The 19845-nt window shown below is 40.8% G+C and overlaps 1 protein-coding gene across 1 annotated transcript; it reads left to right on the top strand.

Annotated features, from left to right (window-relative positions):
• Positions 1–164: 164 nt before the first annotated feature.
• Positions 165–19577, top strand: rsf1b.1 (remodeling and spacing factor 1b, tandem duplicate 1). The gene is made up of 16 exons (XM_018692088.2): positions 165–339; positions 2884–2975; positions 3596–3688; positions 4370–4575; positions 4739–4869; positions 5595–8248; positions 8363–8644; positions 10150–10254; positions 10360–10439; positions 11402–11456; positions 11562–11674; positions 11762–11829; positions 12486–12699; positions 12792–13018; positions 13687–13866; positions 14883–19577. The coding sequence occupies exons 1-16, from the start codon at positions 186–188 to the stop codon at positions 15446–15448; spliced, it is 5220 nt and encodes a 1739-aa protein (XP_018547604.1). The 5' UTR covers positions 165–185; the 3' UTR covers positions 15449–19577.
• Positions 19578–19845: the final 268 nt, after the last annotated feature.

Here is a 19845-nt window from a genome sequence, read left to right on the forward strand (position 1 = left end):
AAATTCAAATTAATTATCAAAATTAGTCACACCTTAATCAGCTGCAACATTACAGGGATGTACACAGAAATAATAATAATAATAATAATTAGTTTTATTTATTTATTTTTTGTCCGACGTTTTATTTTGTTAACACCGGAAGCAGTTAGATTGATTCCGGCTAACTTGACACTGGTGTGGAAAAGATGGCTGCTTCGGCGGCAACGGCGAGTTCTTCCCCCGGTTTGTGTCCAAATTACGCCGTGATTTGCTCCTTCCTCGAGCGGTACGGAGCGTTGCTGGACTTACCGGAGCTCACTTTTCCTCAGCTGGAGAGATATTTGCAGGACACATCCTCAGGTAGGGGCAGAACCCCCCCAGACTCCACCGCCGCTTTAATGATAATGGTACCGTGCTAGCAGGCTAGCAGCTCTGTTAGCTAGTTGTGTGTTATTGTGTGGTTTTCTAACCTTCTTCTTTACTTAAATGTGAGTTAACCGCGTCCCAGAGCTGCTCTTCGAAGTGGAAAACGTGTCTGCGTGTAATTTAACGACTATCCGAGTGTGAAGGCGCCGAATTAGTCGAGGTTTTCTGTCACTTTTTAGCTTTTGAATTGGGCTTAATTTTTTCCAAGCTGCCTTTATCTGCCACTGTAACGCTGCTCGTAACACAACACAGGACACTAACGTGCGGCGATAACAGTGTCCGCGAGGCAGCGAAGGAGGCGTTAATTCGTGCAACGGGTCGTGGATCGCGACCGTCTGTCGGTAAAGGTGTCGTTGTGCGGGACAGACATGAAATTGTGCACTTTATTTACAGTTAAAATATTTTGTCATGTAGTGTTTCGCTGTGCCTCGGTCAAGGTACCTGCATTAACGAAGGCATCCGGTCCAGACTTTCAAAATAAAACGTGTTATCGTATCAAAAACACGATCCTGCCACTAAATGATGCACATATATGGATTCTCTGTGTATTTAATAAATATCTAAAGCACACTTGTGTTATCTTCAAACCGTTACTTGCATCTTAACGCCACAGATCAAGCTTTCTGTAGCTGTATAATAATCAAAGTCGGTCTACTTCCGTTCTGCTTATTGTCTTTAACTTGACTATTTTCATTTATTGTTGCTCTGCGCATGCGCTAAGTGTCTCATAATTTTCACCTCACATTGACATCTGCTCTGCTCAAATTAACTCAGCCTGATGCTGAAGTTTAGCAGATTTCACAGATCTGAAGCTGTGCTGTAAACAGTCCTTGGCTTCTCCAGGTTAATCTAGTCCCGATTTGACAAGTCCAGGTAGAGTGGTTTTTGATTTAGACCTGGTCTAAATCTGGACCTTGGACCTTGAGTAAGGAAAAAGCTGATTATTGTAGGAAAATGTGTTTTCTCGAGTAGAATAAGGGTTTTACAAATCTGAAACTGTGTTTTTAAACCATCTTTAAACCCTCCCTGTGAATCTAGTCCAGATTTGACAGATCTAGGTGTGGTGGTTTTTGAGCTAGAGCTGGTCTGATGTGGTCTAAGTGGAGAAAAGGGGCATTTTTTGTGTTTTCGTGTAAATAATAATGGTGATACAAATCTGCAGGTGTGTTGTAAACAGTCCTTACATTCTGAATGGAGAAGTCTAACCGTAGCAGTTTTTAATCCAGACCTGGTCTGATGTGGTCTGGATGGTCAAAAAAAAAAGATGTGAAATTGTCTGATTTTGTGTTTTTTGTTTGTTTTTGAACAGCCTTTCTCTTGATAATTCTCAGTGTAGTCATGAGGTAGATGTGGTCTGGATGGGAAAAACACAGGTCTCACAGATCTGAAACTGTGTTATAAATAGTCTTTATCTTCTCTGGGTTAATGTGGTCCAGACTTGTTAGGTCTAGGTGTAGTGGTTTTTGACATAGACCTGGTCCAGTGTGGTGTGGACTGTAAAGATGCTGTAAATATTCCATATGCTAGATAATGATTTGGTCTCAAAACGGAGTGTGTTATTAATATTATTATTATACAGGCATGTAATTTTAGGTACTCTCTTGTTTCTTTATGGATGCAGTTCGACTCACTGTGATATTAAAGGAATTTGCTGATGAGCTCAGTGGTAGATTTATTTTGGATTAGATGGAAAAATCATACAATATGTAAATGATTTTTTGGATTTTCTGTCGTCCTACTTTTTACATCCACAGCCACGTGTTTTTGAAGATGATCTGGAGCACAAACAAAACCAATATAAAATGGTTAAACGGCAGAAAAACGAATATTTCAGAGCTGCAAGTTGTTTTCTGTTGCCTCCCTGTAGAACTAGTTAAATACAGAGAACAGTTAATTATCAAGTGATTGGAAGTTTCTTGACATCAATAAGAGTTTATGATTTATTTGTTTGTAGATTTATTCTTGAAGATGTGACTTTAATTGATGATTTAGTGAATTGATTTGAGAAGACATTTTTTACTTAGTTATGTAAGAAATGAAATAATGATCTGAAGCGATTTTGTGTATTATAGCTTCTTTATGGTGTTGGTCATGATTAATCTTCTGTTACTGGAGTATTGTTAAAAAGTCTGTGGGAAGAGCGGCCACTGTTACAGTGCAGTAGCTAATGGGGATCTAAGCTACAAATAAATTAATTAAAACTGTGTTTATTACGTTGCTACTGATCTGTCAGCGCAGCCCTCAAATTTGTCTTTCAGTCAGTTTGTCGTACATATTGTGCACATTCTGCTTGTGTTTCAACTGCCAGTCTAAATTCAGACTTTAACTATCAAGGAAATAATCATTAAGTTAGCAGTAACAGCTGCTGGTTGTGATATCTGACAGTGTTACTTCCTGTTTTTCTCTCACAAACGATGCTTGACGTCCGAAAATTTGTTACAGTCTCTCACCACTTTTCTCTGTCGAACGTTTACTCAGTCCCGAAGTTGCTGGTTGATCTTCACGTCAAGTTGCTGAGGAAGATCGGCAAGTCGGTGTCAGCAGACCGATGGGAGAAATATCTAGTCAAGGTAAACGGTTGTAACTTGCAGTTTTTATAAGAGACAGACCTGAGTTTTCTCCTGTTTGTTCAGTAGCATCTAATCTCACAGTACCACACACACTCTTCTTCTACTGTTTAATGGCGGTTGGCAAACAGGTTTTTGGTGCATTACTGCCACTTTCTAGCAGCATTAATGTGTCTCTTACCACCAGGCACCGGTAAAAGTAAGAGAAAATATCATGTTTTAAGACAATACAAGTATTAAAAAATCAGTCAGGTTATAATTCTCTCTCTCTCTGTGGGTTCATCACTACAAATCACCTTTCATCACATCAGTGATCTGATCCATCGTTAATCTGAAACATATTGATTATTTCAGCTTTTAGACCTCTATCTGAGATCACATTCAGACCATCGGGGGACACTGTCTATTAAAACCCTGCTCACATTTACTGTAACACTCAGACATGATGTTTTCTGTTGTTCAGTCTTTGCTGAAGGTGCCAGAGAAGTGTTGATTTTACTTGGCAATTGTTGTGTTGGTGTTTTGATATTTAAACTACAACAAAAATGGTGGAGCATCAAGATAACAAAAAATAAAAGGACATTTGAACAAAATAAGTTTCTAATTTCTTGTTTTTCTTGAAGGTATGCCAAGAGTTCAATACAACATGGGCCTGGGAACTCGAACAGAAAGGGTACAAGGAGATGACGATGGAGTGCAAGACGGGGATACTTAAAGTAAGCGCACTGTTTTTGGTGGTTTGGTTTCTTTGCCCAGATATAGTTGTTCTTTTTTTATTGTAGATTCAAAGAAAAACATTTGGAAAAGAGTTTAGAGAAAGTAAAAGGCTCTTTTCTCTACTGACATTTTGACATGTTTATTTGTCCATCTTCTAAAATGTCGGACTATTGAGTAAACAAGCGAATGGACACAACTGAAGTACATCAGGTCCAGGGTCCTGGTTGTTGTACATGCTCAGTCACTTTCATGGCTTATAAGTTCTGGTGGTTCATGGTGGCCCAACACCTTACGAAGATGCTTCATATTGGTTTTTCCTTAAATTTGTTACTGATGCGTATGTCTGGAAAAACCTTGTGGTGTTGCACTCGGTTGTTCACATGTTAAGTGACAGAAATAGTTGTGTAAGGAGAGAAAATAGAGCTGGAGTGAAGTTCAGTTCCACCTCCATACAGCTGACCAATCATGTGATGTGGCTTTGAATGTTGGATTGTTTGTTTCAGAAAGTCTACAGGACTGGTTGGACCAATCCGTCGTCCTTTTCTGACATACCTTTGCCACTTTTTCTTGCCAGTAATCACTCCCGCAGCTCAAATACGTCACATTTTACCTCAGCTAATAAAGATGAATATGTACAGTGATAATTGCTCATTCTGTACCTTTCTTTTTCCCTCCTCCAGTATTTGTGTGAGTGTCAGTTTGATGAAAATGTAAAATTCAAAACCGCCATCAATGAGGAGGACCCAGATAAAATGCGGCTGCAGCCGATTGGCCGGGACAAAGACGGCCAGATGTACTGGTTTCAACTGGACCAAGACGACAATGTACGAGTTTATGTGGAGGAGCAGGACGACTTGGACGGGTCATCGTGGAAGTGCATTGTCAGGTAAATGGGAAAAAGTTATTGTAATGGAAAAGGAAATATGCTGCAGGCACTGAGCAATGAGATGAAATTTAAATGGTAATGTTCCCTATGAAAGCAGGCACACTGTGTTATTTACTCTGGAAATGGAGAGGTTATATTCATCCACACTTTTTTCTCCCTGTAGGGATAGAAACGACTTGGCGGAGGTTGTGGCTCTGCTGAAGACACAAATTGACCCTGAGCTGTTGAAAAAGGAAGAGCAGAAACAGGAAACCAAACCTGACAGTGAAGAGGATGAAGAGAAAACAGAAAAAGGTAAAGGTTGGACTTTTAAACTACTACTATTTTTAACTACTACTATTTTTCCAAAGGATGTTGAAGGTTTGCATTTTAGTTGGGTTGTAAACCGCGGAGTCTTCTAGTGTTAATATCCTGTTCTAAAGAAAGAAATATGTTTCATATAATATTGTGTTAATAAAGTTATTATAAGTGATGGACTGTATGCAGGACTCTTTAGTTTTGCTTATCAAATCAAGAGTTTTTGATCTTATGCATCTGTCACCAAGGGTTCTTTCACACTTGCCTTACTTAGTCTGGACCTTTGGACTTTCCTCGGACCACGCTCCAGGCCAAAGGACCAAAATTTGGTCCGACAGTAAGAGGTGGTCTCGGTCAAGATCAAACTAAACCAGGGTTTGGTTTTTTTTGCAGTGTGAAAACACTTTCTTGGGTGGTTTGGACTTTCAGCCCAATTACAGGAAGTTGACATATAGTTGTCACCCATTAAACAGTAGAAGAAGAAGCATTATGAGCTGTGGTAGCACATAGAGAGACCAGTTAGCTTAACCTACAATTTTTGCTTCATACTGCCATTAAGTACAGTTAAAACATGAGAAGAGGCTTTGGAGTACAGCACTGGAGGAAATTATTGAGTCAAAAATTGATCCTAAATCAAACTGCGAGATGAAGAATCAAACCTTCGCTCTTCTGTATTATATATGAGCAACCATTTGATGCCTTCTTTGATATTTATATCACAGGTAAAGTTAAAAAGACTGACATTTCCTCAGATGAAGACAACAAAGACTCCAACAAGGCCTCCTGCCCCGTCTCACCAAAGACAGAGAACAGTGAGAAAGCAACAGAGAAAGAAAACTTGAAACCAGAAGCTCCTGAGGACAAATCATCCCTGAACGGCATCATTGAAGGCAAAGCCGAAGCAGAGCTCCATTCAGAAAGTATCAGTACAAAAGCCCAGAACATCAAAGAAGAGCCGATGGAGGTGTCAGACACTAAAACAAGTACAGCAGCGAGTGAACCCGTCTCTGAAACGCCATCAGTGAGGGCAGAAAAAGGAGCGGAGCCCAAGAGGAACAGTGCCGAGGAGATCCAGCAGGCTCTGAAGAACGACCAGCAGGCCAAGATCCCTTTGAAAAAAAGAGGGATGAAATTTAGTGAAGACTTTGAAAAAAACAGTGGTATTATAGTTCAAAATCCCTCCGTCTCTCAGGTCAAGGATGCTCCTAAAGCTGACGGGACTCCTGACCTAACAAAGAAAACACCGAGTGTAAACGATCATGTTAATGGCGAAATCAAGCCCTCGTCAGAGAAAGATCTTCAGAGTCATTTAAGCGAGTCGCTGAAAGACGCCAACGCTGACAAAGAAAAGATGACTGAACCAGCCGTCGAAGTGACGGAAAATGACTCGCCATCCAAAGACAACGAGGATGTGAAAGATAAAAAAGACGAAGCTTCAAGCGATAAGAAGATCACAGAGGTCGTCGTGTTACACCAAGACGACTCAGATAAGAAAAACCAAGCCATGCAGGTAGAAAAGGAAAGCACTGCAGCAGAAACAGAAAAGAAAGAAGCTCACGAGTCTCCACCGCTACCAAAAGCAGAGTCACCACCTTCACCTAAAGATGTAAATAATGCACTGGAGAAGTCTTCTAATCATGAAAAGCCTGAAGAGATGAAAGAGAAACCAGCCGACACAGAGGAGTCTTGTACTGTGGACAAGACAACCACATTAAAGGAATCTGATAAAACGTTAACAGCTGATGAGTCAGAGAAGCTAAATTTAAATCATGAAGTCACATCCAAAGAAGCCGAATCAAAGGATTCAGGGGAAAAACCAGCCTGTGTGGACATAGATACATCAGAGTCGGGTCAGACTGAGGAAACTAAGAGGACAGAAGATGTGTCAGACATGAAGAAAAAAGAAGTGAGCGATAAAGACGCTGAAGAAACGGCAACATCCGAGCCTAATGTAGAGAAATCAAATGACTTGGCAGCGAAAGAGAAGCTGGGAGTCATTAAAACAGCAGAGACGGAGTCTGCTGGCAAAGATCCCCCAAAGAAATCTGATGATTCTGAAACCGCTGTATCACCATCTGTCATTAAAAAGGCAGAAACAGTAAAAGATGGAGTCGATCCAGAGAAACATGAAGTCAAACAAAGTTCTGCCGTCATTAAAGAAACAGACAAACCATCAGAGGCTGAGAAATCAGAGGAGACGTCGGACATTAAAGAGCGTGTGGAGTCTGCTGATATCAAAAAGGTTGATAAATCAGAACCATGTAAACCTACAGAGAAGGATGACAACATAAAAGACACAGAGAAGACTCCAGAGAAAGCCCCAGAAAAGCCTGAGGATGTAAAGAAAGCTGTCAACTGTGAAGACAGTACGATACACGATGCCACCAAGATAAGCGACTCCACGTCAGGGCCCATGGAGGTAGAGGCAGCGGCCGTTAAACAGGATCTGACAAAGCCGCAAGAGGATGACAAAACCGAGATGAACTCTGTTGTACATAAGACGACAGAGAAAGCAACTGAGGGGAAAGATAAGCCATCCAGTCCGGCTGAGAAGACTAAAGAAGAGACTGATAAGAAGCCTGACAAAGAAGAGGAAAAGGTGGTGGAAGAACAGCCCGAACAAATCGAGAAAGAGCGTCCGTCGTCAGAAACTCAAAAGGATGCTGACAAGGGAAGTGAGAAAGATACAGACAAAGAGAAACTTACAAACGACAGTGAGAAACACTCGAGTCAAGACGAAGAAAGTAAAGCGGATTCTACAAATGATAAACCCTCAAAAACTGATAAAGCAAAGAAAGAGAAAGATGCTCTTAAAGAGAGCGAAACATCAACTAAAACAGAGAAATCTGGGCACCAAAACGCAAGCAAAGACGCTGATGCCGAATCCTTGACTGAAACTGAAAAGCCGGGCGAACCAAGCAAAGAGTCGTCCGCTGATAAACCCACTGATGAGGGAAGTAAAAGCAAAAGTGAAGAAGAGGACTCAGCAACAAAGAAAGAGGTGGCAAACGGCGGCGAAGCCCCAACGGAAGTTCAAGAAAAGGGCGTTCGTCGGAAGATGAAGCCCCCAGCCCACCGAAGGAAAGCTGAACTTCAGAGAGAGGAGCGACAGGGGGACTCGGAGTCCGATACGAACACGGGGAGGTCTCTTCGGAGATCGCCAAGGATTTCTAGGCCAACGCCAAAGGCGGTGGAGATCCAGGACAGGAAGATGGAGAAATCGCAGGCTGCTCCACCGGCTGAGAAACGTGAGGAGAACAAGGCGGAGAAAGGAAAAGACGAGGAAGAAGAGGAGGAGGAGGAAGAGGAGGTGAAGGCTGTTCAGAAGAAACCAAGAGAGAAAAAGGCCGATCAGGAGGGTCAGCCCAAATCCAAGGTAAGACTGAGCATCAGGTAGAAATATTACAGTCTTTTTTTAAAACATCTTTTATGATCGTAGGCCGTGGATGTTAAAGGACCAGGACGTCAACGTGTTTTGTTTGTTTTAAAGGGGAGAAAGCGACGGAAGGTTCGATGGTCCAACACTCGAACGCGCCGTAAAAAGAAAGGCTCTGAAGACGAGGACGACAACAGCGACGAGGAGTCCAGTGACGAGGAGGAGAGTGAGGAGGAGGACGACAGCGACGAAGACTACAAGGTCGAGCGGAGCAGAAAGAGGCGGAACCGGAACCGAGAGAGGCGAAGCTCGGACTCCTCGACATCCTCAGACGACGACCTACCTCCAAATGACGACCCCTGCAAACACTGCGGTCTTCCAAATCACCCTGAGCTGGTGGGTACTTACGGGATCTCACAGCATGTCGGGCTTTAATGAGTAAACAGTGTTTATAAAGCACTGCTTCTTACAGCTATCAAAAGACTCAGCGTTTTTATAACTACTTCCAGAGGGTTGGAGGAGGGCGGGACCTTCGTGGTCACCCGTGGTTTTAAGCCTAGATTGCAGGACCGTCAGAGGGCATTGGTTAGTAGATCTCACCCTTACCACAGGGATACATCAGTTCGGAAATATAGAGTGTAGTATTCAAAACGAAGTTACATAGTGCTTCAGAGGAGGAAGAAAAGGGCAATAGAAGTCATAGAGTGGTGCAAAACAAATTTTTTTCATTGGGTTTTTTATTATTATTGTAACCAACAACAGTTTGTGATACGTCAACGTTTAGTTGATCAGATAATCTCCACAGATGAACATCACTGTTATGATGTTTGAGGCTGAAATACAATCTCCAGAAGTAAAAAGCTAATGTTAGGCTATAAATCAACTACACCACGGTCACATGACGTCAGCGTCTCCACCACTAAGCTTCCAACTTGTCATTTCATTTAGCTCTGAGCTCTTCTACAAAAGATTTTCTTTTCAGAAAGTAGACACTTGTTAGCAACTGCCTTTTAGCTTTTAAAATCACAAGTGGCATATTTTCTGACATATTTATTTCAGACATTAAACCAAAAACCCACAGACTTTAGGACGAGGGAACAGGAAGTGTTAAAATGTGAACTTTCGGATTCATTCCTGCACCACTCTATAGAGGAAATGATATAGAAAATGAGGAGAAATAAGTGTATAATGTAAAAAATTTAAGTTATAAAATCAAGAGAAAGCAAAAGAAAACAACAGCAAAAGCACAATCACCTCGACTTTAATTTCTGACCTAGTCCCCGCTCTGAAGACCTGAGGCTGAGACACAACAAGTCATGTAGATACGTAATCCTGTGTATACGAAGAGGAAAATTTTAAAGTTAATCCTAAAATATACACTGAGCCAAGTGAGAGAAGCTAAAACTGATGCATTAATGTGTGAACTAGTTTTTGTTAAAAGCCTCCCTGCAGAGTTTTGGACCAGTTAGAGTTGAGATAAAGAAGCTTTGCAACAAGGGAGTTGGAGATGTGATGTGATAAAAGCGTGGACGACTTTCTCCAGAACTTGAGGCTGAAGGAACCGTCTCATTAGGAAAAAGTGAACTGAACCAGAGACCCTGTGGAAAGGAAAAAGTGTTTCTTGTTAATAATTACTTCATGCCTAATTGCGAGCGACTGAAGTATGTCCTTATACTTCAGTCTGGCTGGCTTCTTATGCACAGTAACTGTGGCAAAGGCTTATGGGTATTGTAGTTTATTTATATTTGCCAAACTCTCAGGGGAAAAAATGATTGTTTAGGAACATTTCAGATATTTTTAGAGGATTTTATAATTGGATTAACTTTGTCAAAATTCAGATGTGTTATTAACCTTGTAATAAGTAAGTTTTGCTGTTAACATCTGTCCACATCTGTTTGTAGATCTTGCTGTGTGATTCCTGCGACAGCGGCTACCACACAGCCTGTCTGAGGCCTCCCCTCATGATCATCCCAGACGGAGAATGGTTCTGCCCACCCTGTCAGCACGTACGTTAACAAGTCTGAGCACCAAACATTAAAGATACTGGGGGAAAAAAGTGAAATGTGAAGACAACTGTAATGTTTTAATCGTCGTCCGTTCCCCCACTGTAGAAGCAGCTCTGTGACAAACTAGAAGAGCAGCTCCAAAACCTCGACGCTGCTTTAAAAAAGAAGGAACGGGCTGAGAGGAGGTGAGATAATTTGCACTTTTATCTGCTGAAAGAAAATGTGTTGACATGAGGGACTGCCTCTTTAGGAGCAGTAACAGTGACACCCAGGCAGCAAATTACACTTTATCAAACCCTAAGTTCAGCTTTTGTTCGCAGCTTCCTGAAATGTTTAATGTTTGTTGACTGTCCAAAGATAAATCTCAGGGGGTCACCAGATGATTAACGGGAATCAAGGACAGAAAAACAGTTTTACAAGATTAAAGGTCCCATATTTTACACTTTTCTGGTGTTTTATTTTGAAGCTTTAAAGTCCATAACAACATATACGTGTGGTTTTAATTACAAAAAATTACCTCAGTATAGTTTTACAGGGCGTTGTGCGTTGTGTTTCTGAGCCTCTCTTCCGATTGGCTGACGGCCATGACTGTAGCTTGGTAAAACTCGAACAAATGGTCAAATTCAAACTAAAACTCTCTTGTGTTTCACACAAAATAAACTTTAACCACTGGACTCTAAGAAGAATTCTTCTTAGTCCATAACCTGCGTCGGGAGCCATTGTTGTAGGCCATATTTTTTTTTGGTGGCGTCACACTGGATGTTCTGATTATTTTGTCCACTCCCTGTAGATTTAGATGAACTCTAATCAAAGGTTTTATTGTGAAAAGTGCAGCTCCTTCACATTAAAAGTCTTACAGCTCTGCCAATATTTGACATACAAATTATTTTAACCACAAATAGGTTTGTGAAATTCCAGGAATTTTTAAAGTTGGAAAAAACGAGAAAATATGGGAAATCAAGAGGAATGAACTGGAAATTTGCAAAATTGCAGGTTAGCATGTAACAGGAAATTTAAATGTAATTGGGAAAAGTTTATTTTTTCTTTTTTATGGAAAGTTTCTGGAAAGTTAAGCATTTGTGATATTGTACTTTATTGACACTGAATTAAATCACTAATTCATCTTTGTGTGTGTCACCTCCTCCAGGAAAGAGCGTCTTATTTATGTTGGAATCAGCGTTGAAAACATCATCGCGCCCTCAGTAAGTACAAAGTGTGTTTGTACAGTCTTGAATGGAGACAGAAAAACATTCACCAGGTGGCATTTTGCGCCATAAATGACAAACTCTACTGTTACTCTACTGCAGGTGGAGGTGGAGGAAGAAAAGCCAGAGATCATCATAAAGGAGAAGAAAGAACCAAAGAGAAGTAAGAGCTGTGGTCGAAGGTCAACGAGGGCGAAGAAAACCATCAGCTACAGGTCTGTGCACTCGGTAATATTTCATAACTGAATCATCCCTTTGGGGCTGGTCGACCACTTGTTAAATGTGACTCTCGTCTGTTACAGATTTGATGAATTTGATGAGGCGATTGAAGAAGCCATTGAGGAAGACATTAAAGAAGCAGAGGGTGGAGGTAGGAAGACGTGAAATCTTACTCAGTTGTTCTACGTTTTAGGAAATATGCGTTCTTTTGGAGAGTTAAGTGAGATGATTGATACCAAAACCTGCCTTCCAGCACCTCGATAGCTCTCTAATTAATACTGTATGTTAGTATCTTGTTTATTTAATCTGTGCAAAAAGCAAAGTATTGAAATGATAAGAAATCATCTGGTAATTCATTTTTTCTTTCTATTTTTGTGCATATTAATCAATCAATTAAAGGAAAATCCTTTTTGTTACACCAAAAACATTGCTATATCTCAACACCAGACTCCATTGACAAAAACAGGAATTTTACAGAGCAGAACACAGGAGTTGCTGGAATACCGCTGCCTTGATCGGTCAGTTTGTTTGTGTTATTGTGTTTTATTTTAACTTGTGCAAAGACTGAAAGTCACACAATAACACAAACAAACAAACAGATGGAGGAGGAGGCATCCCAGCAGCTCCAGTGCTCTGCTTGGTAAAATTAGTGTTTTTGTCAGTGGAGTCTGGTACTGATATATAACGATGTTTCTGGTTAAACAAAAAGGATCTTACTTTTTAATAAAAAGCTCTGTCTCTGTAGGAATTCTATCCATAATGCTGTCAGACACTTTCAATAACAAAATGATGACTGTTTGTCTACAGGAGCTGGTCGGGGGAAAGACATGGCCAACATCACCGGCCACAGAGGAAAGGATATGTCCACCATCCTTCAAGCCGAGGAGGGTAAGGAGAACGGCCGCCCACCACGACCCAGCGCTGGTCAGCGCAAGAAAAAACGCCGGCGACTCAACGACCTGGACAGCGACAGCACGGTGGACGAGGAGGAGAGCGAGGAGGAGTTTCGCCTCAGTGAAAGGTGAGAGCGGACACAGCTACACCGACAGTAGAGTTTGACCCTCAGGGATGCATTTTCATTTATTTGTGTGTGTTTGTTTTTGTTCTACGCAGCTCAGAGGAGGAGTTCGTCGTGTCAGACAATGACTCGGAGGGCGAGACGGAGGCGGACTCCAACGACAGCGACTTTGGCAGCAACAGCAGCGGGAAGCATCGCGCTTCCTCACGGAGCAGGAATCCACCGAGGCGGCGGCGGAGCTCCCGAAAGCGGCGGAGACCGAGAGGGTACTCAGACGATGAAGAGGACGAGTCGGATGAGGAGGATGAAGAAGATGAGATAGGTATACAGAGGTTTTTTGTTTTCAGATGTCTCTGTCTGACCATTTCTGTAACTTTCCAACATTCACACCTACTTCACGCCCTGACTGGACAGCTGCCGGCACCTCAGCGAGAGGCGAGAGAGAAGCCAGACACTCAACTTTTTTTTTGTTACACAACCATTCCTGTCACTTCTCATGTGAACAACACTATGAATGTCTTCCAGGAGAAACTGGTATTCCCCATTTTTTAAACAATATTGCTTCTCCCCACCCTCTCAACCACGGCCAGATTTTCCCTCTGAATTCCAGCAAGACTTTTGATTTCTAACATGGTCGGACAGCTCGTCTAAAGACATTGTTCTGAGAGACTATTAACTGTGTTCACTGTTTTCTTGGCATGTTAGCGTTGCGTTGCACTAGTCTGGCCAAACAGATTTCAGTTTATTTGTCTTTACTAAGAGCTGAAACAACAACAACAAAAAAGAATTTTAAATAATTAACTAATTGTTAAAGTAACTTCTTATAAACTCAGTCAGGCAACTTCTCTGGCTCTGTTTTATATCATTGTAGATCTGAGTCGTGCTTGTTTCATTGTTTCGGTCGATACTGACTCGATTGAGGAGCCTTACGTCCATTTATTCCAGACTATCCTTAACATTGGTATCCTGTGCTGTTTCCTGTGCGTTCAGTGACTGAAGGCTCCAGTGAGTTCAGCGACAGTGATCTTGATATGAGTCGACGGCGGTCTCGGCGGAGCCAGAAGAAACAGGTGAACTACTGTGAGACGTCGGAGTCTGAAGGGTCTCAGGCGGAAACCAACCGGGCGAAAATGAAACCCAGACGACGCCAGGACAGCTCGGACAGCGACGGTCAGTCAGAAACACACAGTGTACATATTTAGAACACTATGGCCCAAGATCTTGATCTTTTGCTTTGATACCACATATGTTCGTAATAATAACAGTAACTTTACCCTGTACTGGCATGAAGAGAAAATATCCTGCCCCTCTCAGTCTTGTGGAAAAGTCTCCCCAAGGTACCTCTCATAAACATGAAATATGAAATTCCTACAGATGAAATAATAAAGCTGCTTAAAAATCATGAAAATAATTCATGAACCTTTTCAGCACCACGGACAGAGACGATCAGATCCTCTTGATATGAAACCTTTGAACTGAGGGAATGTGTGAGTCACTACTCGTCTTAAACCTTGATCATACTCCAGGTTGGACGCTCATAGATGCACAGTCAGGGTCTGTGGATGTGGACACCTTTTACAAATGGGCACTAGAATTGTTTGTAGCTGTTCTGTCCGTGTCATTAACAAGCCAGGCTCCAATATATGATACTATAACTAAATATACAACATTAAAATACCACAAATAATTCTGAATAAAAAACGTACTGTGAACAGCCTCAGGCATGTGCTTCTTTAAATCCCTTACTGAGTAATCTCAGTAACAGCTGACAACTTTCAGAGCAGTTTTTTGGAAACCAAACTTTATAAATTCAGGAGATGGAGAGGAGGGAGTAGTTGGTCATTTAAAATGCAGTTGTAATTATTTTATCTTCAGCAGTCGTCAAACTGCTGCCAAACCAAACTTATCGAGGAAGTTAGCGCACTCCCCACAGCCCCTGAAGCTCCAACTATAAATGTTTATATAACATTTTATAGTTTAGTAGGAATAGCAGTGCTGTGTGACAATGTGACGACAGTCTTTATTGTTTTGGTCATGAAATAAAGCTCTAGTTAATTCTAGTTAATTCCACACAAAGCTTCATCATTTAAGATCAAGTGTGAGTCGAGGGACAATGAACGTACATTTCCAAGTGATTTTGACAGAACTACAGACAGTTAAAGGCGTTCCTTGTTTTCTTTTTCCAGCGAGTTTCTCCAGAGACTCCGAGGAGGAGTCAAGAGAACCGAGGGTAAAGAGGAGAGCTGACTCCTCAGAGGAGGACTCGCGGCAACGACGCCGACGTCTTGCGCTGAAACGCAGGAGAGCGTCCGAAGACGACGACTCGGACGACGACTCTGACGAATCGTCAGAGGAGGACCGCCCCGTCCGTAAACGGGTGAACCGCATCGACTCGGACGACGACGAGGAGGAGGAACCGGAGGAGAAACCAAAGGAGAAGAAAGCGGAGGAGGAGTCAAAGGGAACAAATCCATTGGACTGTAATCTGGTGGAGCTGCCACCTACAAACGGACAGAGCCCGATAAAGACCCTCGAGGGATTCATCGGCCGGCCTCCTGCCGCCACCGCCGCCACTGCTCCAGGCCTCATCTCACATCTGGAGCCACCCAAAAACATCAGCGCCACACCAGCCGCCGTCATCGCTCCAAACGGTCTGGTCGGCCAGGAGATGGCGGCACAGGACGATGACGAAGACGACCTGTTAGGAGTTACAGACCTAGTGGACTACGTCTGCAATAACGAACAATTGTAAAGAAGAAAAAAAAACAAAATGGTGTACTGTTTCATTTTTTGTGGTATTGTATTTTTATATTGCTTAACTTTATTATTCCCTCCCCCACCAACACTTCCTTGTCATCCTTTTTACTTGTGTCATCTGGAGTTTGATCTCTGCCGACAGTAAGAACTGGATCTCCGTCACCAGTCTAACGCTGTCCCTGTGGGGATCGTACAGTAACGAATAAGGGCACCAACTTATCAAGTCTCTTTCGTTTGGTAATGATCACCCACGTCATCCAGCTCCACTGCCAAACCATCCCCTTCCTCTAAAAAAAGTGTCACTCATCATTTCTCCTGTCACATTGTCCTGTTTTTTATTTCTTTTATTCAATATTTGTTCTCAGTTACTCATCTACATGTAGGGAAATCTGGCACTGAAATAGTATGTTATGTAGAAAATAGTTGAAGTTTTTTTTTGTTAACGCTAAAAGACTGGGACTTAACATTTTTTGGGAGTAAAGCAAAGCATTCCACAATTGACGTGAAGTTCTGGGCATCAAAAATGAACCTTGACTTTACATTTTATCCCTCAAAGGTTTGACATTTTGATGAATATGGTTCTTGGCTCTCTGAGACTGATACTGCTTCTCATGTCCATCTGTTAAATATGAAGCTACATCCAGCTGTGGGTTAGATTAGCTTAGCCTAGCCTAGCTCAAAGAGTAATTTTACTTTCATTTAGGTACAAGGGAGCAACTTTCACAGCCATCGCAGGAGCAAATAGAGAACCAGTCGGCTTGTCTGGCTACTGTGGCTACGACTTGCTATGCTAACAGTAGCTAATCAGTAAACTAATAACCGTTAGCTAGCTTCACTGATTAGCCCAGTAGCGCTGGACTGTGCCACAGTCAGTGGTGGTTTAAGGAAATATTGGGGCAGCTACTTTTGAAAGATGCAAGACCAGAAAATTACAAAATGTTACAATTCACTATTTTTTCTCACCTTCAATACAGGTGTACACACGCCTGTTGTCCTCAACCTGCTGCTATGCTAGCTATTTGATCTGCTGAGCAAACCTAGTTTTACCGTGTTTATCAAAATGACTTTTATGTAGAGGAATCTTCTCAGCTTCAGGTCATGAAACCCTGATCTTAACTTTGAGCAAAAAGCTGCTTCTTTGACAAGCTAGCTTAGCATTTAGCGATTTGTCCTTGTGAACCACTTTACTTTAAATGCACAATTATTTTTAGCAGCTGATTGTTTTTTAACAGTATTTTGTGGCTGTTTAGTGCTGAGACGTTTTATCTTAAGGTTGCCTTCAAAAGTCAGACTTAAAAAATTATGCTGTTTCTTTAAGAAAAATACAAAATTATGGTGACTACCAACTAATAACAAGAACACTACTTGGAATTAGCCTCACTTGGGGTCAAATATGTGCCATCTGCTTATATTTTGTTTGTGTTCCCACACTTTGGGAACTTGATATTGTGATTGTGAGGCTAATGCTGCATTCACAATGTGGGCAAAATAAGATTATGGAGTTTAAAACACCAGTTACTGCGACTCGGTAGAATTCACGCATTAGCCCAAGGTGGTTAGCATTAATGCTAACCACCTAAATTAGCCAAAATTATATGATTTTAGCCAATTTAAAAAATAAATCATATAAAATAAAATTTTAGTGTGCTGCATTTTAAGTAATTTCCAGTCAGGTGTCTTAAACAAAACTTAAACCAACTAACCTCCTTTTGTTTATGTTTTGCCGCACTAACACACAGTAAAATCACTTCACACCATAACTGCGTTGGTTGTTGTCAGTCTTAACTAATGAACTGTACTGATAGCAGATCTTCAGGAAGGTTTTAAAAATTGTTGTGATACAGTTTTCTAATATTTTTGGCTATAATTCTAAGGTGTTATATCTCATTTGTTTAATCCATACAAGTATAAAAATGTCAGTTAACAGTCAAATCACTCTCCGTTAGACATCAAATTATCATTTCTATGCTTGTGTTTTTATACAGATTTAAGAAGTGAGCATGTTAATACAGGCTTTACATGTGTCTTTAGGCGACTGTAGCTTCATATTTAACAGGCAGATAATATCTAAGTTAATTCTCAAAATGTCAAACTTTTGCTTTAAACTATTCTGGCTTCTTTTCCTTTAATTTGCAAAAGCGTTAGATGATATTATTTATTAATCGTTTTTTGTGGGTGGAGAGGACGGGATGATCAGGTCCACGTGGATCACATTTTTGATAAGCTAACCTCTCACACACACACACATCCCCAGCTTGGTCATGTATCTGTGTGTGTGCTGGTTGTTGTAGACGGAAAACAAACACGTAATTCCCAGTTTCTTACCCTGGATATTAAAGCGTTATACATATATATTCAACCCCTTGTATCATATGAAGGTGTGAATGTATATATGTGACCAACCAGTCGACCAGCGTTTGTTTCTCCGCCCTCCCCTTGTACTTTTCTGTTGACTGATAGAGTAGCTTTTGTATATTGTATACATATATATAATTATTTTAACTCTGTGTGCTGCCATCAGTATCAGTGGTGAGCTCCCAGTTTGTTTGAGGAAACAAAATTGGGAGTAAAACTCTTGTCCCTCCTAATCTTGACATCTAATCTAGTTTCCTCTTATAACATTTATGTTAACTTCTTTTTTTTTAAAATAATGATGTAATTTTTTTGTACGTCTTAACATTTATCTGTTGTCGTCCCCATCTGAAATGTAAAGTGTCTTATTTTCTTTGTACATTGTCCTTCATAGACGGTTCAAAAACCTGCAGACACCTGGCTTTTATTAACTAAAATAACACTCAGCTCCAAAACAAACCTCTTTTCTTTTCATTTTTTATTTTTATTCCACTCCCCTGGATCTTCTTAAAGTACAAAAATCTACGTTTCTATCCAAATCCTCTATTTTCACAATCTTGACTCAATGTTTGGGTCAGGTTGCGGTAAATCCGCCGACCTTTTACGACCTCAACCCAGGTCAAAATTGTGAAAAATAAATGAAATCTTTGTGGAATAATTAGTTTTAGTTGCGTCAGGATGCAGTTTTTGGACGGAGGGAAATGGACAGAAAAAGAAAAAACAAACCAATGACTTCACTGACCTCTGCTGGAACCAGTCTATGTGTATATCTGTAGTTTTTGCTGTAATATATTTAGAGGCATTTTTTTAATCATGAAAAAATATATTGGGCAATTCTTTGGGATTGCATGAGTTTCTAAATAGTTTTCTTTTGTAGGGAACTAATATTGGCACAACATTTTTTGTAACAAAACCAGAAAACTTTGGCATGTTTTCAGGATGTCTGTTATCTCCTGACCTCTTGCATTTTTAGTGCTGAAGGACTCGTGAAGTAGACGCCGCAGGATATCTCATCATTCGCAGTAAAACTGCATAGGGTAAGCATGCGCTGACCTACTAAAGGCATGTTACAGACGCTCGGGGAGATGGGAACTTATCGTAGAAAATAATCTAGAACAGCTGAATCTGATTAAAGAAAGGAAATGTAAAATATTTTGTAAATTAGTCTCAGCATGGTCTTCACAGAGGATAAACCACTCTATTTATCATACCGTTTTGATACCGGCTACGGCCTGAACATGACTTCCAAGACAAAACCTATATGTGCTGCTTGCACCATAGGCTTCTATACACAATATTTAGCTTTTAGATTAGTTGGACAGAATATAGCAAACCCAATTCTACAAATGTAATAGAAGTGTGTGTTCTGGTGGGTTGAGTCAAGAGTACAGGAAATGTGGATGTCTGTGTGCTGTAAAGTAACCCTGTTTTATATTCTCCACAGAGATAAAAGGAGAATGTATTAATATGTATCTCACGGTTATGAAATAACCAGTAGCAAGACCTGCACAGGAACAGAGAGAAGAGGAGAAATAAAAGGCTGCGATGGGGTTTAAGGGAGGAAGTCAGTGCCAATGACTGAAGTGTTAACAGAGTTTCCTATTTACCTCATGATGAATCTGGGAGGAAAGACACCCTGTCCACTGTGTATAGACCCTAGTAGACTGGTTGTTGGTGTTTTGTCTGCTCCTTACATTTTTGTTAACTTTACTGTTATTTCTTATGAATCTGATCTTGTACATTTGTCATAATAAAATGGGTTTTAAGCCTCATGTCACTCTTGTGTGACTTTGGATGTGGAAGTGCACTGATAATCCAATCAAATTATAAAAAATACTTTATATCCTACAAAAAAAAAAAACCCCAAAACACTTATATACTGGAAAACAGATTAATTATTTGATTAATTAGTAGTCTACTGCTACGCTAGCAGCTTTGTCCACTTACATATTGTTTTGAGCTACATGCTAACGCTAGCTTGCTAACCCACCCTAATACTGCCACGTATTTCTATACGTTTATGTCTAATATATTTATTTC

Source organism: Lates calcarifer, linkage group LG20 (genome assembly GCF_001640805.2).
Source record: "Lates calcarifer isolate ASB-BC8 linkage group LG20, TLL_Latcal_v3, whole genome shotgun sequence".
NCBI lineage: Eukaryota > Metazoa > Chordata > Actinopteri > Centropomidae > Lates > Lates calcarifer.